Source organism: Coregonus clupeaformis, chromosome 14 (genome assembly GCF_020615455.1).
Source record: "Coregonus clupeaformis isolate EN_2021a chromosome 14, ASM2061545v1, whole genome shotgun sequence".
Classification (NCBI taxonomy): domain Eukaryota; kingdom Metazoa; phylum Chordata; class Actinopteri; order Salmoniformes; family Salmonidae; genus Coregonus; species Coregonus clupeaformis.
Genome location: NC_059205.1, coordinates 34,060,089 through 34,078,327, shown reverse-complemented (window position 1 = coordinate 34,078,327; position 18,239 = coordinate 34,060,089). Strand labels below are relative to the sequence as shown.

Genomic DNA, 18,239 nt, shown 5'->3' with positions numbered 1-18,239 from the left:
TGACACCAGTTTGTGTATAATTAAAACATTTTTATGTTTTCTCACTACAAGAGTAACATCAGAATACAGAAGAAGAACTGGGGTTGGTTCCTTCACCTGCTGAGGATGTTGTTGAAGTAGCAGAGTGGGTCAAACCAGACAACATAGAGACCAGCAAACCATCAGACTTGGTCAGTCCTCAATATGTAAAGAATGTGCAAATAACAGAATTGGTCAGTCTTCAACTTGTAGAGAATGTGCCAATAACAGAATCCTCAAAAACAGAATCCTAGAAAATCCTCAAGATGAGGAGAGTGTCGAAACAACAACTGTGTAGGTAACTACCAACCCCCAGCTTAAAGACACTACCAATGCTCCACACTGTCCTGGGGCAGAGACACCAGAGATGGTCCAGGATGACCAAACTACCAAAACACCAGAGGAGGAGTCTGTCCAGTATTTCACACAACTTTGCTGGAAGAGCATGTATAGTTTTACCCTCTTCCTATTTCAGCAGTGGAGGAGCAGCAGAACTTCCAGCATGTCCCCATTGGTGCAGGACACATAACTCCAGATGTGGACCCTGCTCTGAAAAGCTCTGTCAACCAAGTCTGGACACTGTATCATTTTGCTCAAGAGACCGGCAAAGGGAGCCTGTCTATGAGGGTGTTGTCCCAGCCATCCTGCAATGGCTGTGCCTACATTGAAAGTGTTAGTCCAGAGGATGTCTTTTTGGCAAGGAGGACCTCCCGCCATTCATGTCTAGACTCAGGTCAACTCAGGAGTGGACAAGGACAATCAGGCCAGACCGCTCAGACTGTCAGCAAGTTAGACACTCAGGACACTCAGCAAATCAACATCCCCAACTATCTCCTTGTGGAACGTTCAGACCCAACCTCGGATATAGCTTCTTCCCAAAAGAAAAATCCAGTTGATCAACAGAGTTGTGCGGCCAACAGGGGATGATGTATTGTCTTCCTGTCCTTCTCTGTGCCGATTGACAGTTTCTGCGGAGGAGACAGGAGCTGTCCACCACAATTTCATACAGGCAATCAACCCATCCAGACCTTGTGCAGATGAGGAGGCAGAGAGGACAGACGCATGCCCGACAACTTCACGTGCCAACTTGGAATGGTCTTTCAAAATCAGCATAAACGTTAACAAAATATAATGCCATGCTGTCCTCGTGCAAAATAAGATATAGGTGAATACTATATTGTGTTTAATGCATTGATCACAGTATTGCAGTATATTTGTCGTTATATTAACCTTATGTATACATTTCCCCCCAAAACAGGACAGACGGTGGGGGATGATAAAGTTGACCAAGAAAAGTGACGGAACAAATGACGTTTTTTCCATCCGCATTGAATTCTTATAATAAGTGCAATTAATCTGAATCTGCAGTTTTCTTTTTGTTTTTGCATGGGTGAATTGGGTGTATTTCTTTTGTAAACCGTAACATGTCAACTGACATTTGCAGAAATGTAAATAATCCAGATTTGTTTCCCCCTCTATTTAGTTGTGAAAATAACAACTTGCCCAATAAGCTTTTTTCTGCTACACACATGAAAGTTTGACTGTAAAATACAAGAGTATTTGTTATAGCTAACTAGCTTTAGATTTTTCGAAAAACAAAGTATTAATCATAGACAACTTTGGGAAAACGCGGTGGTTTTATATTATGTGCGGCAAAATCGGCACCAAGGGCGGCGCCTATTTAGCTAGTAGGCCTAGTTAGTGCAATGAGCAATAAATATTTTTGCGGGCGCTGTCCATGGTGCTGATTCAGAAACGCATAAAAACAGCAGTTCATTTTGTTTGGTTTCCCCCGCGACTAAAACAAAATGGTTCAAGGGTTCGTCACAGATTTTACAAGTGTAATTGATTGACTGATTATTTTATTGATTATTTGATGGATTTATATGGCAGAGTGGTATATTGTCCCCCCGGTCAGCCAGTGCTGCCTCGGTGCCATCATCAGCTCCGCTGCCACTGCCCCAGTGCACTCACCAGCACCTCAGTCCTTCTAGCAGCTGCATGCAAGTGGCACCAACCATGCGGTCCTCTTGCCAATATGGAGAGCAGAGCCCTTCCTCACAGCCAGTTTGTCTCCCTTCACTACAGGCCCAGGCAGAGACCCAGGACGGCCATAGATGTTCCCGGCTGCAGGAGCCAGTCCCTGCCCACATCCAGACGGCTCAACTGCACTTCCTCTTCCTGCAACGTGAATGACAGCTCCAGCTGGGGGCCAGAGCTCGCTTCCCAGGTGTCCTATTATGGAGGACATCGAAGACAGTGTGGGAGTGTCTCAAACCACAGCCCGGTCCCTGCCGGTGCACTAAGGTCCCTGTATGCCCCTGTCCCGTACCCCATTGGACAGCAGAGAACAGATGCCCCAGTTCAGCGACCATGATGCAGTGCCCCGACAAGGAGGGTTGTTCCATTGAAGGCGCAAAACCAGAATAGCCCATTCTCGTCCAAATAAGGCAGAAGTATGGAACCAGTTATTCTGTGAATGGATGACTGCGAGTTTTTGATTTGATTTAATCTAATTAATTAAGAAAACATGAATACAGTATATTTGGTGCATATTCATAAGAGGATAAGTCTTCAATTTGATTACATTTAGCCTGGAAGCTTTTGTTAATTGGTAGTATAATTAAGCTAGTGAAGTTTTTTTCGTTGAAGTTTTTGTCATGGACATATGAATTCAAAGACACAGAAAATATTGTTCCTCAGTTTGTATAAAATAAACATTTCTCAGGTAGCTACATTTAACTTATTTTTCTCTTTACGGAACACCCAGACATGGACTGAACACAAAGCCCTACAACCTTATCATCGATTTTTATGATCAATAAAGAATTTTGCAGATAATTGTTCACTCCTCATTAACTGAAAATGAAAGAGCGAGTGCCAGTAAAATAACGGCTGTGCTTATGCGTAATTACACAGGCATTACTTATTGTGTTTTTTAGCTGCTGATATGGCGTGGCAATTTGAATTGATTTGAATATCTTATTTGGTTGAAATGGATTAGGCTATACTTTTGTTGAAATCTAGGCTACTGCACAAAATGCGCAAATGTTCCTTTCATTTTCAAGTTAGCCAAGAAAGGCTTTAGGTTACTGCCATTGTGACGTCATGAAGCCACGGAGTTTTACAGCATGGCTTTGAACTAATATTTTGTAGTCCTCGTTGTTGGCTCAAGAGGTGGTAATCTGCAATGGTACTGTAGGCTATGTTTTTACTATTCTAAATTATCTGAATCAGTTTCGAATAATCTGACTAGATATCTAGTTATACTTGTGTGGGATAAATAATAGGCTTAACCAACTGGCTGTAGCCACTTGAATGTACACTAGGCTATGCATGATACATTATTATCAGGTAAACAACTACCGCAGCTAAACCATAAACGGTACTTTTCCAGATGGCTTCCAGGAGTACGCTTCACTTCAAGCCCCCATTGACCATCGTCATCCCATACGGGCTGAAGAGTTGGCTAGAATGTCTTTGCAGAGCCATACTCATTGAGGGACCAAGGCAGATACCGGAATTTATTGCTGCCTATTGCGATGAGCTGCTGGAATTTAGAGAACGTGAGTGCTGCTGATACTTAAAGGGGCATTAAGGACTTAAAACAATAATAAAGTATACCTCCGCCCCTATTCGGTAAAAAGCTAAGGGATGGTGCTGGAGAAATGTAACCGCTCTCAAATTCATAAACAGAGCTATGGATGCAAGGACTGACCAGCCATGATATCCAAAGTATAGTTTAAACCATGTTTTGAGGCTATATAGTGTTTGTTTACATTTACTTTGTTTACAAACATTGGAGTAAAACAATTTTTGGTTCTGATGGGATGCAACAGTTGAACTAAGCTCATGAGGCCTTTATAAGTTATATTCTTCAAGAATCAATAGGTACATACACTCTGTGTATTTATTTATTTGGACAGTGAAGCTAAAAGTTTTAATTTGGCTGTATGTTTCATATGTACAGTACAGAATGTCACCTTTTATTTGAGGATATTTTCCTACATATCTGTTTTACCGTTTAGAAATTAAAGCACTTTACGGATCTTATTTGTATTTGGACAAATTCACTCTCATTATATGTGTATTAAAGTAGTAAAGAGTTGAGTATTTGGTCCCATATACCCAGCACACAATGACTACATCAATATTGTGACTCTACAAACTTGTTGGATGCATTTGCAGTTTGTTTTAGTTGTGTTTGGGATTATGTTGTGCCCAATAGAAATGAATGGTAAATAATGTATTGTGTTGGAGTCACTTTTATTGTAAATAAGAATAGAATATGTTTCTGAACACTTCTACATTAATGTGGATGCTACCATGATTATGGATCATCATGAATTAATCGTGAATAATGATGAGTGAGAAAGTTACAGAGGCACAAAATCATACCCCCAAGACATGCTAACCTCTCACCATTACAATAACAGGGGAGGTTAGCATTTTTTGGGGGGGTATGATATTTATACCTCTGTAACTTTCTCACTCATTACCCATTCATGATTATCTGTAATCATGGTAGCATCCACATTAATGTAGAAGTGTTCAGAAACATATGTTATTCTTATTTACAATAAAAGGGTCTCCAAAATGGCATATATACATTATTTACCGTTCATTTCTATTGGGCACAACATAATCCGAAACACAACCAAAACAAACTGCAAATGCATCCAATAAGTTTGTAGAGCCACAAGCTAGTCATTGCACGTTAGGAAAATGAGACCAAATACTCAACTTTTGACTACTTTAATACACATAAGTGAACTTTGTCCAAATACTGACACCTTCAAATGGAGGGACTAGATACAAGAAACCATAACATAAAGTGTCTTAATAGGGCGTTGGGTCACCATGAGCCGCCAGAACAGCTTCAATGCACCTTGGCATAGATTCAACAAGTTCTGGAACTCTATTGGATATGAATTGCTTAATTAACTCAGTAACCACACCTGTGTGGAAGCACCTGCATTCAAAATATACTGAACAGAAATGTAAATGCAACATGCAACAATTTACAGTTCATATAAGGAAATCAGTCAATTGAAATACATTCATTAGGCCCTAATCTATAGATTTCACATGAATGGGAATACAGATATGCATCTCTTGGCCACAGATACCTTTTAAAAAAAGGTAGGAGTGTGGATCAGAAAACCAGTCAGTATCTGGTGTGACCACCATTTGCCTCATGCAGCACGACACATCTACTTCGCGTAGAGTCGACCAGGCTGTTGATTGTGGCCTGTGGAATGTTGTCCCACTCCTCTTCAATGGCTGGCAAAATTTCGGGATATTTGGTAGAACGGGAACTCTCTGTCGTACACGTCGATCCAGAGCATCCCAAACATGCTCAATGGCTGACATGTCTGGTGAGTATGCAGGCCATGGAAGAACTTCAGCTTCCAGGAATTGTGTACAGATCTTTGCAACATGGGGCCATGCATTATCATGCTGAAACATGAGGTGATGGTGGTGGATGAATGGAACGACAATGGGCCTCCGGATCTCATCACGGTATCTCTGTGCATTCAAATTGCCACCAATAAAATACAATTGTGTTTGTTGTCCGTAGCTTATGCCTGCCCATACCATAACCCCACCGCCACCATGGGGCACTCTGTTCACAACGTTGACATCAGCAAACCACTCACCCACACAACGCCATACATGTGGTCTGTGGTTGTGAGGTCGGTTGGACGTACTGTCAAATTCTCTAAAACGATGTTGGAGGCAGCTTATGGTAGAGAAATGAACATTCAATTATCTGGCAACAGCTCTGGTGGACATTCCTGCAGTCAACATACCAATTGCACGCTCCCTCAAAACTTAAGACATCTGTGGCATTGTGTTGTTTGACAACATTTTAGAATGGCCTTTTATTGTCCCCAGCACAAGGTGCCCCTGTGTAATGATCATGCTGTTTAATCATCTTCTTGATATGCCACACCTGTCAGGTGCATGGATTATCTTTGCAAAGGAGAAATGCTCACTAACCGGGATGTAAACAAATTTGTGCACAAAGTTTGAGAGAAGTAAGCTTATTGTGCATATGGAAAATGTCTGCAATCTTTTATTTCAGCTCATGAAACATGGGAACAAGACTTTATATGTTGTGTTTATATTTTTGTTCAGTCTACTTTGTATCCCTCATTTACTCAAGTGTTTCCATTATTTGGGCAGTTACCTGTACATAAAGTGCTTTCATTTCTAAACGGTAAAACAGATATGTATGAAAATACTCTGAAATAAAAGGTGACGTTCTGTACTGTCGCCTCATGTGTAGCAACTGAATATTTGCCTTTAACATGTGGACTAATGTAGATGCATATAGTATGTTTACAAACACGTAAAAGTAGTCTACGTTTACAAACACACTAATTATTTGAAGTAGCCCAACTTTTTTTTTGTAGACTGTAATAACTTTTGAGCCTGGTTCCTCTCTAGGTTTCTTCCTATGTTCCTCCTTTTCTAGAGAGTTTTTCCTAGCCACCGTGCTTCTACATCTGCATTGCTTGCTGTTTGGGGTTTTAGGCTGAGTTTCTGTATAGCACTTTGTGACATCTGCTGATGTAAAAAGGGCTTTATAAATACATTTGATTGATTTATTTAAACAGGGGGATGAATTTGGAATTCATATAGGCTAGGCCCCTAGTCTCCAAGTTCATTCTAACATTTTAAAGGCAGACGTTACGGAATTAGAGTGGAACAAGGAATTAACTGCATTCTCTTTTGCTCAGGTAATCCTTTGATGGATACCAAGGATGTTATACACCTGTACCAAGAGATGCGGGGTAAGTACATTTAAATGCTTTAAAATTAATACAGTTGAATGTCTTGCACATATGTCACACAAATTATTATTCTTTCAATAGAGGCAAATTATGTCAAAGACTGGAAAGCTGCCATATACTTAACACACAGTCAGCTAGGCCTACAGTATCCGCCCGGAGAGCTTGCACCTGTGCACTGTGACCAGATGTCACTCCTCCTGGCTGAGGAGACCCTGTCAGTCAGCCAGACGATCAGCCCTTGGGAGTCCAATGTCCCCTCCTGCGAGCCCATGGGTGGGCCAGATGAGCAGGCTCAGTCTCTGAGCAGTCCCCCTGGAGGAACCCACCATGGAGATGACGTTGGAGATCAATCCAGCCCAACCCACCCTGGAGATCAACCCAGCTCAGCTGTGGAATTGGAGGAGGCCCAGGCCGGGCCGGGTTCTGCTGTGCAGTCAGCTATGTTCCAGAGATTTCCGTCAGGGGACAGTCTACTGGAGGCCAACCAGTCTCCGGTCCTGATCAGCACCTGCAGCGCCCCAACCAACAACGCCATCATCATCCACTCTGAGAACCTTCCGGAGACCATTGTCTTCCACAGCGACAGCCGTCTATCCTCAGGTGTGTCTTCCAGGAGTAGTTTGACCTGGAGTCTTTTGGTTGGTGAGGGGAATAAGGTTTGGGTGAATGACCCAACAGAGGTGATGTCTGATGATGTGGTGGTGTTCCACAAAGTGCCCTCAATGGACAACCTGCCTCGCATGCCGTCTTCCAGAGAAGTCTTCTGTAATGTGGAGGAGACTAACAGGGAACCATCAATGGAGGAGCTACTGGTGTCTCCAACTGCTTCTGTTGGCAGAGTTTCAGCAGTAGTGTCTGCTGCAAGACATTCTGAAAGTGGTTTATCAGGAAGAGCTTTCTCTGAAACAGAACTAGTTGATGCAGCACACAGAGTGTCCTCAGTCAGGATACCCAGTAGAGAGGAGAGAGTGATGAGAACAGCAGATACACCAGAAAGACACACGCTCTCAGTATCTCCACAGGCATCTTATGTGTCAGGTAACAGAATACATTTACATTTTAGTCATTTAGCAGATGGTCTTATCCAGAGCAACTTACAGGAGCAATTAGGGTTAAGTGCCTTGCTCAAGGGCAGATCAACATATTTTTCACCTAGTCAGCTCGGGATTCGAACCAGCGACCTTTCGGTTACTGGCCCAATGCGCTTAATCACTAGGTTACCTGCTGCCCAGAGTAACATCTCTCTATATCACAGTTCTAAAAGGAACATAATCACACGTGCATTACAGCTTTTCTATATCTCTGTATCTTCTGTTGATTTGAAAATAAATGTCTGTGTTTTATAGAGTGCCCAGTGATGTTTGAAAAAGAGGACTGGTGTGTAATCACCATTCCCTCTTCTCCAGTGAAGAAAGCAGTCAAATTCACCCCCTCCGAAGAGATCTCACCTATTACTTCACCCAGCATAGATATAGCCTGGGAGGAGCTTCTGCAGACATCAGAATCCATCATTGATAAAGTAGCCTTCAATACTTTGGAGATTGTAAACAAACAATTACAATGCTCAAGGAGGGAGATATCTGAAATGGTCCCATCTGACCCTGTGGTTGTGTCTCAGTCTCTAAACGCTTTCTCTTATGACGATCTCTCTTACTCACCTTCAGCTGTGGAGGAATTCTCTACTGCCTCAGCAAGATGCTCAGAAGGTGATGTCACTGAAGAGTTCTCTACTGCCTCAGCAAGATGCTCAGAAGGTGATGGCACTGAAAGAGCTCGCTCTGAAACAGCAGTAGAGAGTGAAGCAATCTCTGTGAGGGAGATTTCACCAGCAGTGACTGCAAGGTGTTCTGCCAGTGACGTATCAGAAATAGTTCCCTCTGAAACAGCAGTTTTGGGAGCAGCAGTGCCATCAATGGAGGAGCTATCAGAGTCACCAACTGTATTTGCCTTTGTGGGTGGGATTTCCCCAGCAGTGTCGGCCAATGATGTATCAGAAAGAGCTCCCTCTGAAACATCAGTAGTGGGAGCAGAGGCTCCAGAGAGACAAACATCTCTCAGTGTATCTCCACAGACTTCATTTGTGTCAGGTATGTGTCACTTCCTCTAAAGGTAACTTACAAGCCTAATATTCCATAATACAAAAAAAAAAAATGTTGTTAGAGGAACAAAGTCAACTACTTTATTTAAAATAATTTATTTAGTCTCTCTATCCATAGCTCATTCTGAGGAATCACTGAAGGCTACAGACTTGTCATCTCCATCCAACCTGGCCAGGATTCCCTCTGCATATCTCAGTGATGGTGTGTCACCAGCAGTGTCTGCAAGATGTTCTGCTAGTGACTTACTAGAAAGAGCTTCCTCTGAAACAACAGCGCCGAGAGTGATCCCCTCTGCACCATCAATGGATGAGCTATTGGTATTACCAACTGCTTCCGTTGTTGGGATTTCAACAGCAGTGTCTGCAAGATCTTCAAGAGTTAGTTTTGCAGAAAGAGCTCCCTCAGAAACAGCAGTGGAGGGGGTAAGATATTCTGAAAGTGGTTTATCAGGAAGAGCCTTCTCTAAAACAGAACTAGTTGATGCAACACACAGAGTGTCCTCAGTCAGGCTACCCTTTAGAGAGGTGAGTGTGATGAGAACAGCAGAGACACCAGAGAGACACTCATCTCCCAGAGTATCTCCACAGACATGTTCAGTGTCAGGTACAGTAGTCATCCAATCTCTGTGATATACTTCTAATGAGGTCCATGTTACTATTTCTGGTAAAATGTTTAAGAAAATGTCAGTGTAACATCACAACATACTCAAATATTTTATTTTTTCTGTCTTTCCTCAACACGTTTAAGCTACTACAACAGCTACAGGCTTGTCATCTAAGTACAGCCTGTCCAGGGTCCCCTCTGTGTCTCTCAGTGATGGTGCAGCAGAGTCAGTTTCTATGGAAGTCATCTCTGATGTGGAGGATATTTATACAGCACCATCAATGGAGCATATTGTGTCTTCAACTGCTGCTGTTGTCGGCATTTCACCAGCGGTGTCTGCTAGATGTTCCTCAAATGACATGTCTGGAAGAACTTGTTTCGAAACAGCAGTAGTGGGAGCAGAGATACCAGAGAAACACACCTCTCCAAAAGTTTCTCCACAGACATCTTTAATGTCAGGTACAATGTATTATTAAATACATTTAGAAAGCTGCATTAATAAGGTCCATATCACCTTTTTGGTAAAAGTGGGAAGTTTAAAATATTGTTCTAATTTTTACTTTGTCTCCCCATCTCTAGCTCATGTTGGTCAATCTATGAGTGGTACAGACATTTCACCAAAATCTAGTCTGGATGGGTTTTCCTCTATTGGTGAAAGAGCAGCAGAATCAGCTTCTAGCGAAGTGATGTATATGGAGGAGAAGTATAAAGCATCAATGGCAGAACTACCAGGGTCTCCAGCTGCTGTTGGAGGCACTTCACAAGCAGTGTCTGGTAGATGTTCACAAAGTGACATAGCAGAAAGAGTCCCCTCTGAAACAATAGTAGGGAGACACACATCTTCCAGAGTTTCTCCACAAACATCCGTGATCTCAGGTAACGTTTTCAGCTATCTTGAATGAAATATAAGGTTGTTATGTCAGTATTATGGCCGAAATGAATTGTGAAATACCACAGAATACTCAAATAATTCAATCTGGTCCGTCTTTTCACAACTCATGTTGATGTTACTCCAACAGCTACAGGCTTGTCATCTAAGTTCAGTCTGGCCAGGGCTCCCTCTGTGTCTCTCAGTGATGGTGCAACAGAACCAGCTCAGATAGACAACAAAACACTGTCAATGGATGAGCTTATGACGTCTCCATTGTATTCTCATTGGTCACCAGCCGGTTCTGAAAGTGACTTATTAGGCTTATTAAAAAGAGCTCCCTCTGAAACAGCAGTGGATGGAGCACACAGAGTGTCCTTGGTAAGGATACCCAGTAGAGTGGAGAGTGTGATGAGAACAGCAGCGACACCAGAGAGACACACATTTCCCAGAGTTTCTCCACAGACTTCTTTTACAGGTGTTGTTTCTGATATGACAGTTTTCTACAGAGATTCATCTATGGGAGAATTACCTCTTTCTCCATCTGTTGGTGAGGAACTTGTGGAGGAGGCTTACGAAGTACCATCAATGGAGAAGAAGGAGATTTCATTTGCTTCGGTTGGTAGACTTTCACCAATAGTGTCTGCAAGACATATTGGAAGTGGTTTAACAGGAAGAGCTTTCTCTGAAACAGAATTAGTGAGACCAGAGACACCAGATAGACACACATCTCCCAGACTTTCTCCTAGAGTTTCTCCACAGTCCAGTCTGGCCAGGATTTCCTCTGCACCATCAATGGAGGAGCCACGGATGTCTCCAACTGCTTCTGTTGGTAGACTTTCACCAGTAATGTCTTCTGTAAGATATTCTGGAAGTGGTTTATCAGGAAGAGTTTTCTCTGAAACAGAACTAGTTGATGCAGCACACAGTGTGTCCTTAGTCAGGATACCCAGTAAAGAGGAGAGTGTGAGGAGAAGAGCAGAGACACCAGAGAGACACACATCTCCCAGAGTGTCTCCTAGAGCATCACAAAGAGTTTCTCCACAAATCTCTCTTGTATCAGGTACAATTGTCATCCATACTCTGAAGAATGCTCTACTAATACGATTTTTTTTGGGTAAAAATTGGCAAAACTTGTAAGGTGAAATGTAAACTATATGTGCTTAATTTTGTATCTCCATCCACAGCTCATGTTGGTGAATCTCTGTCTGGTACAGCCATTTCTCCACATTTCAGTCTGCCTAGGATTCCCTCTGCACCATCAATGGACAGACCCACATCTCCCAGAGTTTCTCAAAGAGTTTCTCAAAGAGTTTTTCTACAATCCAGTCTGGCCAGGATTCCTTCGGCACAATCAGTGGAGGAGCTACTGGTGTCTCCATCTACTTCTGTTGGAAGAATGTCACCAGCAGTTTCAAGAAGATCTTCAAAAAGTAGTTTATCAGAAAGAGCTCCTTCTGAAACCATCATAAGATATTCTGAAAGTGGTTTATCAGGAACAGAACTAGTTGATGCAGCACAGAGAGTGTCCTCAGTCAGGAAACCCAGTAGAGAGGAGAGTGTGGGGAGAAAAGCAGAGACACCAGAGAGACACACATCTCCCAGAGTTTCTCCTAGAATGTCTCCCAGAGTTTCTCCACAATCCAGTCTGGCCAGGATGTCATCTGCACCATCAATGGAGGAGCAGCTGGTGTCTTCAACTGCTTCTGTTTGCAGGATTTCACCTGCAGCAGCAATGGAAGCAGCACACCAAGAAGAGAGTGTAGGGAGAACAGCAGAGGCACCAGAGAGTCACACAACTCCCAGAGTTTCTTTCAGAATATCTCCACAGACATCTAAGACAAGCGTCCTTTCTGATGTGGCAGTTTTGTACAGACCATCCATGACTGCAGGACTTTGTCTTGAGGTTTTAGACATTGAGTCTGACCAGGTGAATACGTCAATGAGTGACATCAGAGCACAATTTCCCTCTGACACTGCTGCAATGGAGACAGTACACAGAGAGTCCTCAGGGAGGATACCCAGAAGAGAGGAGAGTGTGAGGAGAACAGCAGAAACGCAAACATCTTATGCATCAGGTTAATATCAAGATTAATTCATAACTGAAATATTATTAACAGAAACTCTTTTCTAAATATTTATCTTCCTAATCGCATAGGAGTATTGGACAACAGCACACAGGTTTCACAAACGTCAATCCGCCTTTGTGAAGAGGTGACTGCCTACCCTACAGAAGTGCAGCAGGGGACCCTGAGACTTGGAGTTTATCTAGGAGTTTTTCCAGCCAATGTTGTTGGGCCTCAAAACAATAGAACTCAAAACACACGTTCACAGGGTGTGCAGACTATTCCAGGTAATCTTTAATAATTGTTCAATCATATTTTGAAATATGTGTGTATTGAAGATATTTGTGGATTTTTTCCCCTCCAATATATTTGTGGAAATTATGATGTTCACTTTTGATGTTGCATTCTATTGTCATATTAGATTATCATGGCCCGCCCTCACAGACCGTTCCTATTGGAGCAGGACACATCACTCATGATGCTCAGCCCGCCCGCGAGAATTACACCAATCAGGTCTGGACACTCTACCACTTGGCCAATGAGACAGAAGAGGGCACACTGTCCACTAAAGTTATCTCTCAGCCTCCATACAATGGCAGTGCTTACATTTGCAACTTTGGGCCTGGCCATGTGTTACTGGCAGAGAGGTCCCCTTCCCCTCAGCAATCTGAAGCCCAGTCCTGGAGTGGCCAACCCAGACAACAGCCCCAGCTCCAGCCCCAGCCACCACCCTTCCCAATGAGCCCAAGAAGGGCCTTCACACACATGGCACAGCCCTCAACCCTCTCCACTCCTTCTCTACCCCAGATCAGCATCCCCAACTTCTTCATGCATCCCCAACTTCTTCCTGTGTCTCTGGGCAAGAGCGTTCTTAGCGTTCCAACCGCGATGCAGACCAGGTGGAGGTCTGCTGCAGTCAGGTCGGATGACCCCCCGGGGTACCTGTCATTCTCCGTTCCCATGGAGACGGTGAGCGGAGGTTCTGGTCAGGACCAGTTCCTTCAGGTCATCAGTGATGAGGGGAACACTGTTTACTCCCCCGCTCTCATACGTATCGTCACCTTAGAACCCACAGAGGAAGAGGACCAGGAAGGAGCCAGGAGGTGGCCAACTAGTGCCCCATTTAATTGGTAGGGGACTGTTGTCTAGTGCAGGGTTTCCCAAACTCGGTCCTGGGGCCCCTAGGTGCACATTTTGGTTTTTGCCCTAGCACTACACAGCTGATTCAAATAACCAACTCATCATCAAGCTTTGACTCTTTGAATCAGCTGTGCAGTGGGGGGAGGGCCCAGGACCGAGTTTGGGAATCCCTGGTCTAGTGAGTATCAATAAAAATACATTTGCATATCATTAAAAATGTTTTCCTTCATGTATTAAATACAAAAAAAACATGTTTTAAGTGAGCAGTTAGGCTGGTCTGAAGCTGAGAAAATAAGGAAATTCAAATCAAATCAAATTTGATTTGTCACATGCTTCTAAACAACAGGTGTAGACTAACAGTGAAATGCGTACTTACGGGCCCTTACAAACAATGCAGAGAGAAAAATTGAAAAATTATAGAAAGATAACGCAAGGAATAAATACACAATGAGAAACGATAACTTGGCTATATACACGAGGTACCAGTAGTACCGAGTCGACGTGCAGGAGTACGAGGTAATTGAGGAACATATGGCATTCGGAAAGTATTCAGACCCCTAGACCTTTTCCACATTTTGTTACGTTACAGCGTTACAGGTGGACTCCAATCAAGTTGTAGAAACATTTCAAGGATGATCAATGGAAACAGGATGCACCTGAGCTCAATTTCAAGTCTCATAGCAAAGGGTCTGAATATTTATGTAAATACGGTATTTATTTATTTTTTAATTAGCAAAAATGTCTAAAAACCTGTTTTTGCTTTGTCATTATGAGTTATTGTGTGTAGATTGATGAGATTTTAATTTTTTAAAAATCCATTTTAGAATAAGGCTGTAACGTAATAAAATGTGGAAAAAGTCAAGGGGTCTGACTACTTTCCAAATGTACTGTACATATAAGTAAGGCTAAAGTGACAGGATAGACAATAAGCAGTAGCAGCAGTGTATTTGATGAGTCAAAAGAATACTGGGCCATACGCACGACCCTCTGTTGCGCCTTGTGGTCGGATGTCAAGCAGTTGCCATACCAAGCCGTGATGCAGCCAGTCAAGATGCTCTCAATGGTACAGCTGTAGAACTTTTTGATTTTCTGAGGGCCCATGCCAAAAAAATGTCAGGCTCCTGAGAGCAAATACGTGTTGTCGTGCCTTCTTCACGACTATGTTGGTGTGTGTGGACCATGTTAATTCCTTAGTGATGTGGACACAGAGGAACTCTAAGCTCTCGACCCGCTCCACTACAGACCCGTCGATGTGGATGGGGGTGTGCTCAGCCCTCCGTTTCCTGTAGTCCAGGATCATCTCCTTTGTCTTGCTGACGTTGAGGGAGAGGTTGTTGTCACTGACCTCCTCCCTATAGTCTCATCGTCGTTGGTGATCAGACCTACCACCACGTCGTCAGCAAACTTAATGATGGTGTTGGAGTCGTGCGCGGCCACTGAGTTGTGGGTGAACAGGAAGTACAGGAGGGGACTAAGCAAGCACCCCTGAAGGGCCCATGTGTTGAGGGTCAGCGTGGCGGATGGGTTGTTGCCCACCCTCACCACCTGGGGGCGGCCTGTCAGGAAGTCCAGGATCCAGTTGCAGAGGGAGGTGGTCAGTCCCAGGGTCCTGAGCTGTATGCGAATTGGAGTGGGTCCAGGGTGTCTGTGATGATGTTGTTGATGTGAGCCATGACCAGCCTTTCAAAGCATTTAATTGTTACAGATGTGAGTGCTATGGGGCGGTAGTCATTTAGACAGGTTATCTTGGTGTTCTTGGGCAAAGGGACTATGGTGGTCTGCTTGAAAAATGTAGGTATTACAGACATGGTCTGGGAGAGGTTGAAAATGTAAATGAAGACACATGCCAGCTGGTCAGCGCATTCTCTGAGTATGCGTCTTGGTAATGCATCTGGCCCTGCGGCTTTGTGAATTTTAACCTTTTTAAATGTCTTACATCGGCTGCTCATCCATGGTTCAGTGTTGCTTGTCTCAAAGCGAACAAAGGCATTTATCTTGTCTGGTAGGCTCGCGTCACCGGGCAGCTCGCGGCTTGGTTTCCCTTTGTTATCCATGATAGTTTACAAGCCCTGCCACATCCGACAAGCGTCAGAGATGGCTTAGTAGGATTCGATCTTAGTCCTGTATTGACGCTTTGCCTGTTTGATGGTTCGTCGGAGGTCGTAGTGAGATTTCTTATAAGAGTCAGGATTAGTGTCCCGCTCCTTGAAAGCAGCAGCTCTAGCCTTTAGCTCAGTGCTGATGTTGCCTGTAATCCATGGCTTCTGGTTGGTGTACGTACGTCCGGTCACTGTGGTGACGACATCGTCGATGCACTTATTAATGAAGCCAGTGACTGATGTGGAAAACTCCGCAATGCCCTCGGATGAATCCCAGAACATATTCCAATCTGTGCTAGCAAAACAGTCCTGTAGTTTAGCGTCCGCTTCATCGGACCACTTCCGTATTGAGCGAGTCACTGGTACTTCCTGTTTGAGTTATCAGGAGGTATTCTTATTCAGGCTTCCTTAACATTAGAGAACGCGCACCATCTGCTGTTAACAAAGAGACACACCTTAGCCCTAGCCTTACCCACATGAGGACCACTAGGCCTAACTTCACCCATGTTAGTATTATGCGGGGAATTCAGTCCACAACTTACATAATGCTACAAACACCCTAAGGTAACATTAAGCTTTTATTTAGCAACAATAGAAATTCTTTATTCTGTAATGTGCTATACACAAAGTGAAAGTAGCCTCTAGATAAAACCGTCCATTCAGAGGGGGCGATAGGCCCAGTCTACTGTCCTGTCATGTATTACATGATAATCCTACCTAGCACTTTACAGAGGTTACAGCAGCAGCTATTCACAACCAAGGAGATGAATATTATGCAGTGCATGAGTGTGTTGAACAGTGGCTGTCTCCCATAATGGCACCCTATTCCCCCATAGGGCTATGTAGGAAATAGGGTGCCATTTGGGACACAGCCTTACTGTGTGTCTGTGGGTGTATTGCAGCTAATGATTGTATAGTCAAAGTAGTGCATGTACTGTATGTGCATTCAGTGTGTGAGGGGTAGTCCAAACAGTTCTAAGTACTTCTCAGAATATCCTGAATTACATTTTTACTATAGAGGAAACTTTTGCACACAGATAAGTGCCATTGAAGAAAGCCATAATTCTAAGTACAGTACAGCTATTCTCCTCTATACATAGCATAGCATCTTAAATTCATAAATAACTACATTGTATTACAGCTCAGAAGAATAGAAGAGCTCTATCCAATAATATGTACAAACATGTATAATTTCCCCAGTCATACTTAAAGAGGTCCAAGCAGCTAAAATGTGTCATAATGACAGCTTAGTTTGGTAGCCTATAGTAGAGACTGCAGGAAGTTGGAACACGCCTATCTCACACATCATGACAGCTTAGTTTGGTAGCCTATAGTAGAGACTGCAGGAAGTTGGAACACGCCTATCTCACACATCATGACAGCTTAGTTTGGTAGCCTATAGTAAAGTGCAGGAAGTTGGAACACGCCTATTTCACACACTATTTGAAAGCTGTATTTTTCCTAAAATGTATACTGTATCAGAACGATAATGTAGCTGCACACATTTGTAAGTAACAGCACTGAGCACACTGCATTCAATTCACGCAATTCAAAACACTCCCATTTGTTAAAATGAAAGGCAGGTTACACCCTATAGTTTTATTATAATTCTATACACTGGTCAATGACCATAGCTTACAAGCTCATGAGGACTTCACCATTGTGCCTTGAGTGAGACATAGGCTGTGATAAGAGATCATCATATTTGGGGACTACTGAATGGTTCCCAATAATAGCCTTACCATCTATAGGACCAGAGCAGGTTACGGACTTGAGAAGGACATAATTCTCACTTTACCTCGCCTATGTGGACTCCTTTTTGCTGACCACATGACCTGACCAGGACTAACTTTCTCCCCCTTCAATGAGTCTTACGAGAAAACTTCAGAGTTCCACCGTCAGAAGTTCCAGCCTGAATATGAAAAACAGCAGAGATAGTAGAGATGAGATGTATACAGATAGAGATGTCTGTGTGTGTGTCTTGCAGGTCAGTATATATCAGGCAGCAGGGAGTAGTTCCGGTCCCAGTAGCCGTTGGAGTAGAGCCAGTCCTGAGCTTTGATGTGGGGGTTGGGGCCTTGGTGGAACCACCTATATGGGAGTAACGAGAGGAACCGAGTCAGATAAAATAACATAGAAATGAGTGTTCAGGCACATATATATCCAAGCACAGACATGAGTGTTTGACATGATTGTGATAAATACAAACCCACACAAACATAATACAGTACAGTCGACGCCCGATAATGGGGTTTAACAAACCAAGCTTCCATTGAAAATGTTATTTTTCTCTATATAGCTTGGGTCTTTCATGAATTTATGCAAACTGTAGCATGCAAATATCCAGGAAAGGTGAATTTCACTGCAATTACCACATTTTTATTTTAGCTTATTCAACGTGTACTTATCAGGAGTCAACTGTACACAGGTTGTAGAGGTGTATGATCAGTGTTTGAATCAATGCATTTACTGCAGTTCCAAAGTTGTCCTGAGGGAGGTGGTAAAGCACAGCACTCAAACAGTGAACCACAACAACATCCACAAGC

General features: G+C 43.2%; 3 protein-coding genes across 4 annotated transcripts in view; 2 read left to right on the top strand and 1 right to left on the bottom strand.

Annotated features, from left to right (window-relative positions):
- Positions 1 to 3,173: 3,173 nt before the first annotated feature.
- LOC123492360 lies at positions 3,174 to 9,546 on the top strand. The gene is made up of 6 exons (XM_045224861.1): positions 3,174 to 3,211; positions 3,416 to 3,584; positions 6,765 to 6,818; positions 6,900 to 7,856; positions 8,165 to 8,905; positions 9,035 to 9,546. The coding sequence occupies exons 1-6, from the start codon at positions 3,209 to 3,211 to the stop codon at positions 9,544 to 9,546; spliced, it is 2,436 nt and encodes an 811-aa protein (XP_045080796.1). The 5' UTR covers positions 3,174 to 3,208.
- A 135-nt stretch (positions 9,547 to 9,681) lies between these two features.
- Positions 9,682 to 13,678, top strand: LOC121580990 (endochitinase A). Its single transcript, XM_041896253.2, has 6 exons — positions 9,682 to 9,979; positions 10,100 to 10,396; positions 10,540 to 11,451; positions 11,576 to 12,466; positions 12,547 to 12,741; positions 12,876 to 13,678. The coding sequence occupies exons 1-6, from the start codon at positions 9,757 to 9,759 to the stop codon at positions 13,586 to 13,588; spliced, it is 3,231 nt and encodes a 1,076-aa protein (XP_041752187.2). The 5' UTR covers positions 9,682 to 9,756; the 3' UTR covers positions 13,589 to 13,678.
- A 2,580-nt stretch (positions 13,679 to 16,258) lies between these two features.
- LOC121580991 (oxysterol-binding protein-related protein 1) overlaps positions 16,259 to 18,239 on the bottom strand; it is a 44,685-nt gene continuing 42,704 nt past the window's right edge. For both annotated transcript variants that reach the window (XM_041896254.2, XM_041896255.2), the window contains exon 28: positions 16,259 to 17,784. In XM_041896254.2, coding sequence (XP_041752188.2) covers positions 17,682 to 17,784 — 103 coding nt within the window. In that variant the 3' untranslated portion in view covers positions 16,259 to 17,681. The remainder of the gene's footprint in view (positions 17,785 to 18,239) is intronic.

What these genes read in the sequence shown, in the direction of transcription:
- LOC121580990 (XM_041896253.2), top strand. Translation starts at nt 9,757, where the DNA reads ATGGAAGTCATCTCTGATGTGGAGGATATTTATACAGCACCATCAATG. An exon ending in ACAAACATCCGTGATCTCAG is followed by an intron (nt 10,397 to 10,539) that starts GTAACGTTTTCA and finishes TTACTCCAACAG; the next exon opens with CTACAGGCTTGTCATCTAAG. An exon ending in ACAAATCTCTCTTGTATCAG is followed by an intron (nt 11,452 to 11,575) that starts GTACAATTGTCA and finishes CTCCATCCACAG; the next exon opens with CTCATGTTGGTGAATCTCTG.
- LOC123492360 (XM_045224861.1), top strand. An exon ending in CCTGTACCAAGAGATGCGGG is followed by an intron (nt 6,819 to 6,899) that starts GTAAGTACATTT and finishes TTCTTTCAATAG; the next exon opens with AGGCAAATTATGTCAAAGAC. An exon ending in ACAGGCATCTTATGTGTCAG is followed by an intron (nt 7,857 to 8,164) that starts GTAACAGAATAC and finishes TGTGTTTTATAG; the next exon opens with AGTGCCCAGTGATGTTTGAA.